The sequence below is a fragment of the Lynx canadensis genome, chromosome D2 (assembly GCF_007474595.2).
Source record: "Lynx canadensis isolate LIC74 chromosome D2, mLynCan4.pri.v2, whole genome shotgun sequence".
NCBI lineage: Eukaryota > Metazoa > Chordata > Mammalia > Carnivora > Felidae > Lynx > Lynx canadensis.
This window is the reverse complement of record NC_044313.2, coordinates 5,147,218-5,161,658: the sequence shown is the minus strand read 5'-3', so window position 1 is coordinate 5,161,658 and position 14,441 is coordinate 5,147,218. Positions and strand designations below refer to the sequence as shown.

General features: G+C 45.8%; 1 protein-coding gene across 3 annotated transcripts in view; it reads left to right on the top strand.

Annotated features, from left to right (window-relative positions):
- The window catches only part of DOCK1 (dedicator of cytokinesis 1), a 528,429-nt gene that overhangs the window by 410,582 nt on the left and 103,406 nt on the right, over window positions 1-14,441 (top strand). For all 3 annotated transcript variants that reach the window (XM_030333989.2, XM_030333990.1, XM_030333988.1), the window contains exon 30: window positions 10,810-10,888. In XM_030333989.2, the coding sequence (XP_030189849.1) occupies window positions 10,810-10,888 (79 nt within the window). The remainder of the gene's footprint in view (window positions 1-10,809; window positions 10,889-14,441) is intronic.

The following is a 14,441-nucleotide window of genomic DNA, read 5'->3' as shown; positions in this document are numbered from 1 at the left end:
CGTTCCCTTTCCTTCTCGTTTTTTTCTTTATTGTGGTATAATGTATGTAACTTAAAATTTGCCATGTTAACCATTTATACGTGTACAGTTCATTGGCATTAATTACGTTCACAATGCTGTACAACCATCACCGTTATTTATTTCCAAAATGTTTCATCACCAAACAGAAACTCCTAATTCCTCATTCCTACCGTCCACTTCCTGTTCCCACATATTTGTAGCCCCAAAACTCCAGTGACGGACATGCTCTTGCACAGGCAGTGTGGACCCATGCCCAACGGATGGGGCAGTGATCATCCCCTGCCTTTCTTCCTCTGCCCTCTAGCCCACTCATGGTCGTCCTTGACTCCTCCAGTTAGCGTTCATGAGAACAACTCGAGGACTCCAGGGGAGGAGGGGAGAGGCTTGCCAGATGGACCCCGGGTGCTGGTGGAGGGGTCTCGGGGGAGCCATGACCTTTGCTTATCTGTCATGACCGGTTCTTAAAGTCAGGACGTACCCGTTCCTTCTCTGCCTCCTCCAGCGACAGGATTCTCACTTCCAAGTATCCGCTGGCAGACATTCCTGATGTGTCTGTCTTGGGAGTTTTTCCCCATGCCCATGGTACTTCTAAATCCGTCAGCACTTATTCTGTGATATTGACATAGGTAAGCCAGGCAGGGTTGGGGAGGGGAAAGAGAGTAAGAAGGAGGAGGAGATAGAAAGTACAGGGAAAGGGTGGCTTTCTGAATTTTTAAAACTTGACCCTGAACTAAGAGTGCTGGTAGAGATATGCCTTGGTGGTGCAAGCAGCAGGCGGCTGCCTGCTTTGGTTTCTAAACCGCTTGTATCCGCAATTTGGTGACTCCTCTTCAGGGCTTGAAGTGGGAAGTAACCTCTCCCAAATGTTGGAGGGGCTTTTCTGAGGCCTTGTTGATGAACATGTCTTCTGATGACCAAGAAATGGGTGTGAGCCCCATCCCCAACCATATGGAGGTGAAGAACTCTCCAAAACTCTGTAGAGGACAGATCAGGAGCGCCTGGGTGGCTCCGTCGGTTAAGCGCCCGACTCTTGATTTCAGCTCAGGTCATGATCTCATAGTTCATGAGTTCAAGCTCTTCGGCGGCGGACTCTGCACTGACCACGCAGAGCCTGCTCAGGACTCTTTGTCGCCATCTCTCTTTCTGCCCCTCCCACAATCTCTCTCGTTCCTTCCCTCAGAGACAAATAAACATTGAACAACAACAACAACAGCAACTCTAGAGGACAGATCAGAATGGAATCACAGCCTCACGGCGGTGACAAAATGTTCTGTAAAGGGCCAGACAACTTGGCAGGGCGACCACTCAACGCTGCTCTAGTCATGGGAAAACAGCCACAGAGAATCCCTATGTGGGTGTGTGCGATTGTGTTCTGATAAAACTTTATTTCTATCACCTAACACCCATGAGGGTGGCTACTGTCACCAAAACCAACACCTCACAAGTGCTGCTGAGGTCGCGGAAGCATTGGAATCCTTGTGCGTTGTTGGTGGCATGTAAAACAGCACAGCCACTGTGGAAAACAAAGCGATGGCTCCTCAACAAGTTAAAAATGGAATTCCCACGTGATCCGGCAATCCCACTTGGGAGAAGACATCCAAAAGAATTGAAAGCAGGGACGTGAACAAATACTTGTGCACCCACGTTCCCAGCAGCGTTATTCACAGAAGCCACAGAAGGAAGCAACCCCAGCGTCCATGTGCAGGTGGCCAGATAGATGAATGTGGTCCATCCACACAACGAAGCGTTTTTCGGTCTTAAAAGGAAGGAGATTCTGAGACTTGTTCCAGCATGGATGCACCTTGAGGACATTATGCTCAGTGACCTCAGCCGTTCACAAACAGGACAAGTGGTGTGTGATTCCACTTGCACGAGGCAGCTAGAATGGTCAAACTCCTAGAAATAGAAACGAGATGGATGGTTGCTAGGGCAGGGGGAGGGGCGGGGAGAATAGGGAGTTGTCTGATGGGTTGGGAGTTTCAGCTTGGGAAGATGACAAGCCTTCTGTGGATGGACCGAGGCGGTGCTTGCCCACCAGTGTGAATGCACTTTATGCCACTGACCCGTATGCTTAGAAATGGTTAAACGGTAAATTTACGTTATATGCATTTCACCGTTCTTTAAAAGTCTTTATTAAAAAGAACTTCATTTACACAAACGGGCTATGGGGCTGTAGTTTGCTGCTTTGAAGGATGGGGGGCCGGGAGTGTTGTAGCCGGGGTGGAGGGGAAGCATTTTCACACAGCCAGCCTTGTGAGGATAGCAGACGTGGGATTTGTATCCCAACTGATCTGTATGTAGTTGACAGATCTGTACAGGTATGAATTATAACAGTAATAGTAATAGAATAGTGCCATTCACGGGATGTGTGGTTGGTGTTAATAGCCATTTTATTTTTATTTTAAAAAAAAGTTTATTTATTGGGGCGCCTGGGTGGCTCAGTCGGTTAAGCATCCGACATCGGCTCAGGTCATGATCTCACAGTCCGTGAGTTTGATCCCTGCGTTGAGCTCTGTGCTGACAGCTCAGACCCTGGAGCCTGCTTTAGATTCCGTGTCTCCCTCTCTCTCTGACCTCCCCCCCCAACCCCCACCCCTGCCATCAACACTGTGTCTCTGAGAAATGAATAAACCTTTTTAAAAATTTTTGTAAAGGTTTATTTTTTTTATTTTGAGATAAAGAGAGTGCGTGAGTAGGGGATGAGCAGAGGGAGACAGAGGAAGAGAGAGAATCCCAAGCAAGCCCCGCACTATCAGGGCAGAGCCTGATACAGGGCTCGATCCCATGAACCATGAGATCATGACCTGAGCCAAAATCAAGAGTCAGATGCGCGACCGACTGAGCCACCCAGGTGCCCCCATAGCCATTTTACGTAGGTAAAGACCGCGGCTCTGAGAGCAGAGTGACCTACTCAAAACCACACAGCTCGTCAGTGGCAGGGACTGCGTCTTGACCATTAGCAAGCAGTACGGGGCACTGGGTACCCTGATGCTGTGAATGACCCATAAATTCTGGGGAAGGCAGGCACTCTTTGCCTCCAAGGTGCGTAAGAAAAGAGCCTAACAAGAGCACGTGTTGTTGGCCCTTGCTGCAAAGCACCTTAAGCATTAAGGATCTGAGACCTGGCAAAAGGGGGCTTAGAAAATATGATAATAATAATATGAGCCAACCTGAAAAGGCTACTTTATGATTCCTACTGCATAATGTCCTGGACAAAGCAAAACTATGGAGACAGTAAAAGGATGGGTGGTTGCCAGCGGCTCCGTGGGAGGGAGGGACGAACAGGTGAAACCCAGAGGATGTTCAGGGCAGTGAGGCTACTCCGTAGCATCCGGCAGTGTGCATTCCTCTGCGTGCAACACCGAGAGCGCACCCTAATGATGCAAACCGTGGATTCGGGGTGATAATGACATGTCAGCGTGGGTTCACCCACTGCAGGAAAGGTACCCTCTGGTGCAGGATGCCGGTAGTGGAGGGGGGGAGGCGGGGCAGGGAACATATGGGAACGTCCGTGCTGTACCCCCAGCTTTGCTATGAACCTAAAACTGCTTGAAAATTCAAGTCCTTTAAGGAAAAAGAATAATGACAATGTGAGGGGGTACGGGCTGGGGGAGAGAGGAAATGTGCAGAGGTGGTAATGATTGAAACCCAGTGAAGGGTGCGTGAGAGTCTCTTATGCCATCTGCCGTTGTATGTGTTGGAAATTTTCCTTAATACAACGTAAGAGCAAAATAATTGCAGGGATTTACTTATATTGTGCTGACCACGCTGACTGAGCTTCCTAAGGAAGGCTGCATGATATGCTGACCGGTCATAGCCAGGGTCTAAGCCCTTCCAGGAACGCGTGCTTCTGTCTCTTGGAGCCTTTTGTGTAATATAGGAAGTAATTCATACCCCCGCGGCACTTGGGAGCATTAAATGGCATGATTTTTATGAAAGTGACAGAGGTCACTGGGCATGTACAAGGTGCTCAGTGAATGCTCACCCAGCAAAGCAGCAGAGGTGAGGGGTGGCCGAGCAGGACAGGAATCACAGAACTGGGAGAGTCCCAGTTATCATCAGGGGTTCTCACCATCAGCCCGAGGTGGCTCCTGGGTCACTAGTACTGTTTTGGTGGGACCCGGATACAGTGTGTATTGGACAGGTGGGCGAGGCCCAGAGACCTCTGCCCTGGGGAGATCGCACAGCAGAGGTGACACGGTCTTCATTCCCAGCGGACGCTCCCTGGGGATTCTCTCTGCACCACGACTGAGCCCACCTCAGCCAGGGCTGCCAGCGGACAGAGTCACAGAAATTTGGATTGTAGTTCAAAGTTTGACAGATGCTGAAGCCTGATTTGAAAAAAGAACTCAGGAAATCTTCAGGAAAAGAAATGCTTCCAGTGCATTCGAAAACAATGGCAGTTGGATCTTTTGACTTTACTGCTCCCTCTGTGCTTCTGTGTAACAAGCAGACTGTACCCTGGCATTTCCAACCTCTCACAAGTCTGACCTCAGCCGCCCCCTCCTGCCTCCTTCCCGGAAAGCTCTTGTGACATTGGTCTTCCCGCTATGTCCCAAATCGCAAATGTGGGAGCAGGTCCCACCAGCTTCCCCACCTTCTGGGGATCACTCCACGTATCCTATCTCATCCCGGGGTCTTGCTTAGAAGTCACTTCCTCGTGCACAAGTGTCTTGAGCGCCCGGGGTCCCCTGAAAGGAAGCGGTTGATCTCGTTTGGTGACTGCCTTGACCTCTGCCAGGTGTGAGACACGGTCTCCCTCCTGGTGGAAGGGGACGCTCTCTGCGTCTCCTTATCACGTCTCCTGATGTCTGCCCTCCTTCCCGGCTCTCCTGAATCATGCGGAAATCATTTCAGGCAGTTTTCCACCTCCTATTCCTTGTTCTCTGCAGGGATGGAACGTGTCACTTTCAATTTCTTCCCTTCCTTCCCCTTATTTTGGGCAAAACATTTCGTCAAAAGATGCTTCCCCCCCCCCCCACCTCAAAGCATTTCTTGTCTTAATGCCAGAGGTATTTAAATGCCCTCATAGTGAACTGTACAATCTAATTACGTAACTTAAAGTACGTTTACGGAAGGAATGAAACACCCCGCAGTGTCACCGCGTCACCGTCTGAGAAATGGGGCTTTGTATTCTACAAAGTTCAGTGCCTTTCTTGCTGTTTCTCCCTGTGTCATAATGAGGCACCTCATCTTCCAGTTTTATTGGCAGAAACACTGGCAACAGAGATGCTAGAAAAGCCTGAGGCTCCGTCGTGATAAAGTCATTTTAGCGACTGTAATTGTGCCAGGAACTTCTAATAGTTAAATTGGTTCCTGATTATGTTGCACTTGCTAAGTTCCCCTCTACTCAATTAACACGTAATTATTTAGGACTGTGCTGCTTTTTATTGTGCCGCACACACGGCTTTCCAACAGGCAGCTTATTGGGAAGGTCCCCTGTTGGAGCCCACGTGGCATCCAAGTCCCTTTTCGTGCAAGGACAGAGCAGGGATGTGGTCCCATCGGCAAGGCCCGCAGGATTTTCTCTGTGATGCTTGGGATCGAGGGGCTCGGATCCCTGCAGCTGCCTCCATCCGCTGAGCCCCACTCCACACCCCCAGCCTTGTCTCCTAAAGATGTGTCAAAGCGTAGAACTCTAGGATGTGTCTGTCCCTTTCTACTTAATGCTACTTAACATTTTATCAGTGGAGATCATGGTGTTCACTTTGTACGATGTGGTCATATCTCTTTGTTACCCTTCATCTCAAAGTTAAAAAACAAGACCCTTGGATTCAAAGTTCAAGGGAACTCAGGGACTTCACAGTGAGTACTTTTCATTTGAAAATATGAGAATCTCAAAAACCTGAGCCACTTTATGAGGGTCTTCTAGCTAAATGTTTACATGTACATGAAGAGGATAGATAACTAGATGGGTGGATGGTTGACAGGTAGAGGAGAGATGGACAGAAAGGCACTGTAAAGTTCTTGAGGCTAAATGTTTACACGGATGTGAAAAGATAGATTGATCGATTGATTGATAGGGAGGGAAAAGGAGAACAGTTAGGTGACAGGCAATGGGTAGAAAGAATTGGATTAAGACTGTAATTGGATGTATGCATGTGGGTGTGTGGACGGTAATCCAGTTCATATTTGACACCATTAGCAATTACAATATGCCATTTTGCTTCTGTTGGGAGCTCACTGTGGTTAACCATCCAGGTAGAAGAGAAGGAAGTCAGGAAAACTTCCTGTTTTTCTGTTTGTTTGTTTCTCCTAATTGTATGAGGTTTGGGAATAGGCTCTGCCACACTGGCCCCTAATGATTGAAAATAGGGAACGTTGTGACAGGATTAGTTGTGACAGGATTGTAACTTGGACTCCCGGAGACAGGGCTCAGTTACCAAGAAGAGTGAGATAAATTAAGTCCTTTCCTTGCGGCCATTAAAAATAAAATTTGCAGTCATTTGCTTTGAATAATTTGAATGTCTTAGAGAAAGTACATCTAGACCTTATGGCTTTTTTAATCTTTTTGAGATGACATAATTTGCCTGTGGTTCTGTCTACATTATTTATTTGTGTGTTTGGTGTTATCTTCCAAGATTTTAGGTTATAAAGAAAGTCATCCAAAGCTTAAAAATGATTGAAAAGAACTATTAAATATGGGCTCACACTTTTTCTTAATCGTTTTGACCATGTGGGACAGCATCCTCGAAAGCATTTGATTCTCACACCATTAGCTTTGTTTTTAGAAATTACTTAATCTCCCCGGCTGGGAATAGACATAACTTGCTTGGCTCACAGAGTTATGAATCTTTATCTCCTGAGTCCCTCAGTTTTCTGGCACAGCAGAAGCAGTGCCAGTCTATACTGTTTCCCACCTTCCAGTGCTGGCCCCCTCTGTCCCTTGCAGCTAAGAACGTGGGGAGCAGTATGTATGCCCTCTCTTTATGGTGTCCTGGGCTTATGTATGGTAAGATTGGATGCAGAGGTTAGATTCTCTCTTTGCACTAAGGCAGGTTCAGGATGTGGTTTTTTTTTTTTTTTTTTGCTTTTATTTTGTTGTGTTTGACTGGTACCAATCCTGGACACACCACTGGCTCTGAGAGATTCTTTAGTTCAGGTAGAGGCTAATGGTCCCTTAGATCAGAACACTTCAGAATATTCATAGTGCCCAGGGGTCCTTTTAAATGCTGTTAAAAAAGACAGGGTTCCTGCCATCAAGTGTCAAGTTCCAGAGGTGGAGAGGAGAATGGGGGACCAGCTCTAGTGGTGGAGAGGAGAATGTGAGACTAGTTCTGGAGGTGGAGAGGAGAATGAGGGGACTAGCTCTGGAGAGGGAGAAGAGAATATGGGACTAGACCTGGAGGTGGAAAAGAGAATGAGGGGACAGCTCTGGAGGGGGAGAGGAGAATGAAGGGACCAGCTCTGGAGGGGGAGAAAAGCATATGGGAACTGCTCTGGAGGTAGAGAGGAGAAAGAGGGACTAGCTCTGGAGGTGTAGAAGAGAATGAGGGGGCCATCTCTGAAGGTGAAGGCAAAAATGATGGAACAGTGCCCAACTATAAATGCCAAATGCCTAATAAGAATTTTGGTTAACAGGAAACTCAAAAGAGCTAAACCCCAGAGTGGAAAATCTACTCAGAATGTAAGGACTCCACAGAGATCAATGGCTACCAAAAATTCTAGCCTCAGGTTAGGGCCTGATCTTCTAGGCTACTCAATCCATCCATCCATCCATCCATCCATCCATCCATCCACCCACCCACCCTCCCTCCCATCCACCCACTCACCCACTCACCCATCCATCCATCCATCCATCCACCCATCCATCCACCCTCCCATCCATCCATTCATCCATCCATCCATCCATCCATCCATCCATCCATCCATTCCTGCGATGGACACCTAGGGGACATTTCCATGCTGGGTGGTGATTTAGCATTGCAAGCACATGAATGAATAAGCAGACAGGAGTATTTGGGAACAGTCTGGAGGCCTTCCCTGTCCTTGAGCCCAGCTCCATCAATGCCCAGCACAGACAGTCACCAGGGCTGCAGAGCCAGCCTATTCACACCCACCCTCTCTTTTGTTGCTTCTCAATAATAAGGACTTGATCTTGAGCTGTGTTGAACCAGCCTGAACTCTTCATCTTAAACTAGAAAGGTGTCCTGCTGTCCAGGCACTCAGCTTAGTTTGTGATTCTTTCCATATTCCTCTGTGACTGAAAGCACATTGTTATGCAGAAGCTTCTAATGTGATTTTATTTATTTTCTCTAGTTTAACATTTATTCGAAAGAACCCCTGGATTACAGCAGATAAAAGATGTTCTTATGTAAAAAAAAAACCCTGTTTATGTTTCTTTTTGCCTCCTTAGATCAGTGATTGATCCTGAGATGCACTTGGCATTGCTCAGCTTTTAATCCCCTAAGGTGTGGGCTGCGGGGTATAATTTGTGTGTGCCCTGGATGGTGGATGGTTCTCTAGGAAGTGTGTGGCCCTAGATGCACTGAACCTGAGCAGCTCGCCCTTGTTGAAGGCATTAATGATGGGTTTTATTTGATCTTCCCTTTAGGTGTCCTGCTACAACTCACATTCTGTGTTATTTGCTTTTGTCCTCACTTTTTAAAAAATTTATAGTGAATCTAAATTATAGAATCTCTCTCAGCCCTGCTCTTTCTCAGTGTCAGTTCATTAAAAAGTTTTTATTTGGCCTTCATATTATTTCATCATGACTTTTTTTTTAAAAAAAGTCATTTTGAGAAATATCTTTATTTAACCAGCTGAAATTGCTCCAGACCTTAATTAGAAGTAGCAGATTGTAACTGTTTGGGTGCTATCTCAAGGCAGAATAATTACCATGTAGTAATAACGCATGTTCTAGTAAACTTGCCTTTATTGTCATAGAGGGATGGAGGGAGGGTCTTCCTTAAAGCTCAGAAGGACCCTGGGGTACCCTAGCGAACAGCTGACTTCTGAAACTGAAGGAACAATTAAGGGGGAAAAATGTGTCCGTGGTCATTAGCCTGGGGTTTTTGTACGGCGTGGGAGTCACCCCTGTAATGACAGGAAGTGGTCTTGCCCCACTGACATTCGGGGGGATTTTCTCAGGTTTCCAGGGTTAATGCAGTACACGTCCCCAGATGCTCTCTGAACGCCGTCGCCAAGGGTCACATGGGCAAGGCAGACCACTGTCTCCTTAGCCACACATCTTGTACTTCTGAGGGCTAACCCTGGCCCAGGAGACCCCAGCCCAAGACCAGAGGGCTGATTGGGGCCGCCAGGTGTTGTATATATGCAAGGCGTGTCCTAAATTTAGTGATTTTCATCCTGGTGCTGTATTAATTTGTCAGGATGCCCTAAGTGCCCTGCATTCTGCTTTTCTCAATAAATCACAAAATTCAGCCATGAGAGCTACTTTTCACATTTAACTGGGCATCTGATAGCCATAACGTCTGCCACCCCTCTGGCTGATGGATGCTGCTGCCCCTTCTGTGCTCCCGGCTAACGGACAAGGCCAGGGTCCCCATGTCCCGCCATTGAGAGTCACTTAAAACACGGATGCCTCCTTTCTGGTTCTATTTAATGTCACCAGGGAAGAATTCAGACAACTCCTGCCACGCTTTTCTTCCACACCTGAGATGGAAAACTCCAGCACAGGCCATTCGTCACACCCGTTTTGGCCCTGGATCCAAATCCGAGACCTCCCTAAAGCCCTAGGTGGAGAGTCCCTTTCTGCCTCCTCCCTCCTCCCTCCTCCCTCCTCCCTGGCCTCTAGTGGCCCTGAGACTGGCAGGAATGAGCTTCTCCAGGCATGCACAGCCGAAGAGATAGTGCTTTCGGAGAGCACGGTTCCTGGGAAGTAACCTAGATTTCTCTTACCCTCTCTGGCTGCTTCCTGCTGTCTAAACCGAGGAAGTGTAATTAAGTTTATTATCTGTGACCTAATGCGAATTCCTCTTGCATCCTGCCTTTGTGCAAAGGGAGAGGGTCATTTGAAAAGAAGTATCTGGACTGAGCTTGGTTATTGTAAACACCCTCAAGGGCAATAAAACAAATCTACAGGATGAACAAGCTGGTGGTGGAAGGCTTAGTACTTGGGGGTCATTCACAACCTCCCAAATTACCTATCTCATCATAGAAATGTCAAATTCAAGGTATTGAAGGATGCGATATTTTGCTCCAGCTGCTTAAAATTGTACGTTATCAATGGATCGATACAGTTCCTGCTAGCATTCTTGTTAAACCACTTACATGTCTACTACAGCTTTTGAAGTTTTGTTTGAACAAGTAATTAGTTACCAAAATTAACATTTGGAACACAGGACAAATGACACTGAAATAAGTCGTACTTCCAAATATGTCACCAAGCCGTTGCTCCAAGCCTGATAGATGGCGAACGGCAGTGCTTTCAAAAGCTTAACCGTAGAAAGCCAGCTAAGCAAAGACCAATTTAATAAAATACCATGAAGACATCGTGACTTGAGAAGAGGATTTAATTTGCACCTTTTCTTTCTTTCTCTTTTTTAAATTAGATTTTTTTTAGAGATACTTTTCATATGTTACTTTCAGATGCTGTTATTTTGGTCTGTTTCTTTTATTCCGCATGTGCTAATTTCCTTGATTAATTTGGAGAACATCTGCATATAATTCTCTGGGCTTTTTATTGGCACAACCTCACAGCTTTTCACAGGACTTAGAGAGTTCACTTTCCAGACAGTCTCGGGTTGTATCTAATTGAAATGCCAAACCCTACAAAGGTGCCAGAGCGTAAGTGTGTAATTATGTAATTTTCTCTTGATCTTTCAGAGTCTTCCTGCGAGCGATTAATCAGTATGCAGATATGCTGAACAAAAAATTTCTGGATCAAGCCAACTTTGAGCTACAGGTAAGAGAAGAGGTAGACATGCCCTTTGTTGGGAAATCATGCTAAAACAAATTGCTGGTCTGAGCCAATGTCTTACATTTCTAATCCTCGAACTTAATTGGGTTCCCATCCAAGGTATGGAAATGGAATTTACAAGATGTCCTGCTGGAACCCAAGGATTGAAAATTCTGCCTTTGGAGTATTTGCTCAATTTAGCAAGGACAGAGATGGGGCTGTTTCAGAGCAAAAGGACTGAATCAGAGTGACAAGTAGGATCTGAGCAGGGAGTAACTGAGGAGACCGTCTCAGACCCAGACCGTCCTGATGTGGGGAGGGAACGTCCAGCTGACAAAACGAAGCTGGTTCCCGTCCCTGAGCCCTGCTGGCTGTTAGCACTTGGTTCCTCCTGGCTCTGTGCTACCTGCACTGGCCTTTTCCAGGCACAGACCCTACTGGACATGGCCTTGGCTTTGGTCAGCTGATCTGATCACTTTTGGCCCTTCTCCTTCAGTGCTCACAGGGGGTGTGGAGGAAGGAGGTGGTGGGCATGTTTGTAAGTGATAAGGACCAGTTTTGCCTGGCATGATTTGCCATTGGTGTTGGCATCGGTGTTTATGGCTCTCTGTTCCACTGCACTCTGGATGTATTTCTGCTAATAATGATTTTTGTATTACTTAGTTTACTAAAGTTTGCTAATAAAAAAAAAGCATCCAGATGCAAATGGCGTTAGTTTCCTGGGCAGGATAGTTTACGGAGAAGGAACCTATGCCCGTATTTCTTTTATAATTTTAAAATTTTAAATGTCTATTGTGTCTGCATTATAGAATGTAAGTATCTAATAATATATCTGGAACCGTATATCTAGAAGTGTTAATATTTTTTACCACTTTCGGTTTTTATCATTTTCTCTGCTTACTGCTTGTTTTCCCATATCCTAAAAGCACGGATATAATCTCATTGTAAACTATTCATGCATGTAAATCAGCGCATCGAGTAAAATATGCAAGACCCCTTCCCACCCTTTTCCTCTTTGCAGAGTGACTCTTAACTAATTGCACGCACTTCCTGATGCCTATTTATGCATTTATCCAGACCTATGTATGCTCTCTTCTGCTTTTAACGCAAACCGGATTATATTCTGTATTTTTTTTTTTCTGTTCTGTCACATTTCACAATGTAAATGTACCAACATTTGTGCAGGCACTTTTGCACTGATGACCTACAGAATGTTCCAGTTTGTCCCTGTTGCAAGCACTGCATCTCAGTGCTGCATTTGTAGACAGGCTGCTGGGAGCATAATTGCCAAGCCGAGTGGTATGAAATTGTTCGTGAATGGACACTGATAAATTATCCTACTCTAGCAATTTGCAATTCCACTAACCTTCTTTGAGAGCAGCCATTGTCTAAAATCATCTCCAGTACCAATTTCTTTAAAATTATTGATTCTTATTTTTGTTAGAATTTCTTTGATTGCTACTTAGGCTGAGAATACTTACCGGCTGTTTGATTTCTACTACGAACCATCTGATCGTTTCCTGTACTCATTTTCCTACTGGGCTATTTGTCACCCTTTTCTGTAAGTTGAAATTCTTAATATAGCCTCGTCATGAGTTTAGGTTTATCATATAAAATTTTTAATTTTTCTGCCATCGAATCTGTCATTTCTTCTATGGCTTTTGGGTTTTATGTTTTACTTGGCAAATCCTTCTTTGCCTCAGTGTTATAAATGTAACTATTGTTGTATTTTATTTCATGTAGTTAGCATCTGCTAATACCTTGATAGTTTTGCTTTTTTTTTTTTTAATTTTTTTTAAGCTTCCTGATGATTGACCTACCTGGGATTTCTCTAGTTAGTGCTAGGGGCAAGAGTTTAACTTGACTTTTTCCCAAATTATTTCATGAATAGGTTCTTCTTTCCCAGTGATTTAAAATGCCACCATAAAAAAACATAATTGCGAATGTGTGTGTGTGTGTCTGTTCTATTTCCTGTGTTATTATCTACTGGTTTTATACCCAGCTAGTAGAGCCAGGGCTTCCCTGTTAGTGTGCCATTGCGAAATTATCTTGGCTCTTCTTTTGTATTTCCTCTTCCATATCAAATGCAAAATCAGCTTGTTAACCTCGCATATAAAAATGCTGCTTTTATTTTAATTGGGACTCCTTTGAATTTATAAATAAATGTAGGAAAAGGTTACAGTATGGGGGGAATACTCTGCAGTATTTATTTTTTCCCATCCCATACAGGAATATTTAGGTCTTCTTTTTGTGTCCTTCATTTGGTTTTTCCGTTTTATCCACATCAGCCTCACCCATTACTTGCTGGGTAGATTGTTGTGTGTTTGAAGAGTGGCTGCTATGAATGTAACATCTGTCACTTCTGCTCTTGTTCACTGTTTCATGAGTTAGGTCCCCGGGATGCTTCCCTCACGCCCACACACACACTTTGGGACAACAACGTAACACCTTGCCCCTTAGCAGGCGTTAAGTGCGTATGGATTGCTGTTCCACCCTGAAGCACACCCTCCTTCCCACCCCCAGGTGGAGGGCTTGAGTGCCTTACGGAGGAGACAGCCTTCACCGTGAGCTCCAGGCAGCTGGTGCTCTGACCAGGCGCATTTTTATGTTCCTGCATCCTCATGATCACTGCATGGTTCTCTCTCCAGGCAGTTGCTTCTCTTTCCACTAATCAGCCCTGAGGGCCGCCTGCTACTTCCCCCCTCTGCTTCCCTGTGCTCCTGCCCAGCCTGCCTCTCATTCCTGCCAATACCATACAAAGAACTCTTAACCTAGCACCCCCCCGCCCCAGTGTTGTAGTGTGTATTTCCCGCAAATAGGAACTTTCTCCTATGTAACTACAGTAAAACTACCCAAACCAGGAAGCTTATGTTTTTGCTGTCATCTAGCCCTCAGACCCCATTCAAGTTCAGGTATTGAGTCACAGCCTTCACTGGTCAGCACCACATGGGTGTGGTTACTTGCACACCTCAAATCATACATTGTATACCATTTTTTGGTTTGTATTTTTATGTGATTTTTTTAAGGTTTTGTTTGTTTGTGAGAGAGAGAGAGAGCGCACTCAAGCGGGGGAAAGGGGAAGAGGGAGAGAGAATCTTAAGCAGTGGGGAGCCCTATGTGGGGCTTGATCCCATGACCCTGGGATCATGACCTGAGCCAAAACCAAGAGTCAGATGCTGAACCGACTGAGCCACCCATGTGCCCCGAGACTTTTTTTTTTTAAGGTTGTTTTAGGTTCATCGAGGGGAAGGCACAGAGATTTCCCAAATAACCCTTACCCTGACACATGCACAGCCTTCCCTGTAATCAACACCCCCCCACCAGAGTACATCTGTGTTATAGTCCACGAACGCACAGCTCTAGCTGAGCCCCTGCCTGTGATTCTCAGGATGCACCCACAGCGGCCATGCCTCCCGCCAGTGCTACAGTAAGAGGACATTGCCAGGAGACGGGGGTGAGGTGGGGGGGCCAGGGGTGAGGAGGGCTGTGAGTTCCAAAATCAAAAGAAGCAACTTGTATATTATTGACCCTTTTAGTGTCAATGGGGCTAAATGGGAAC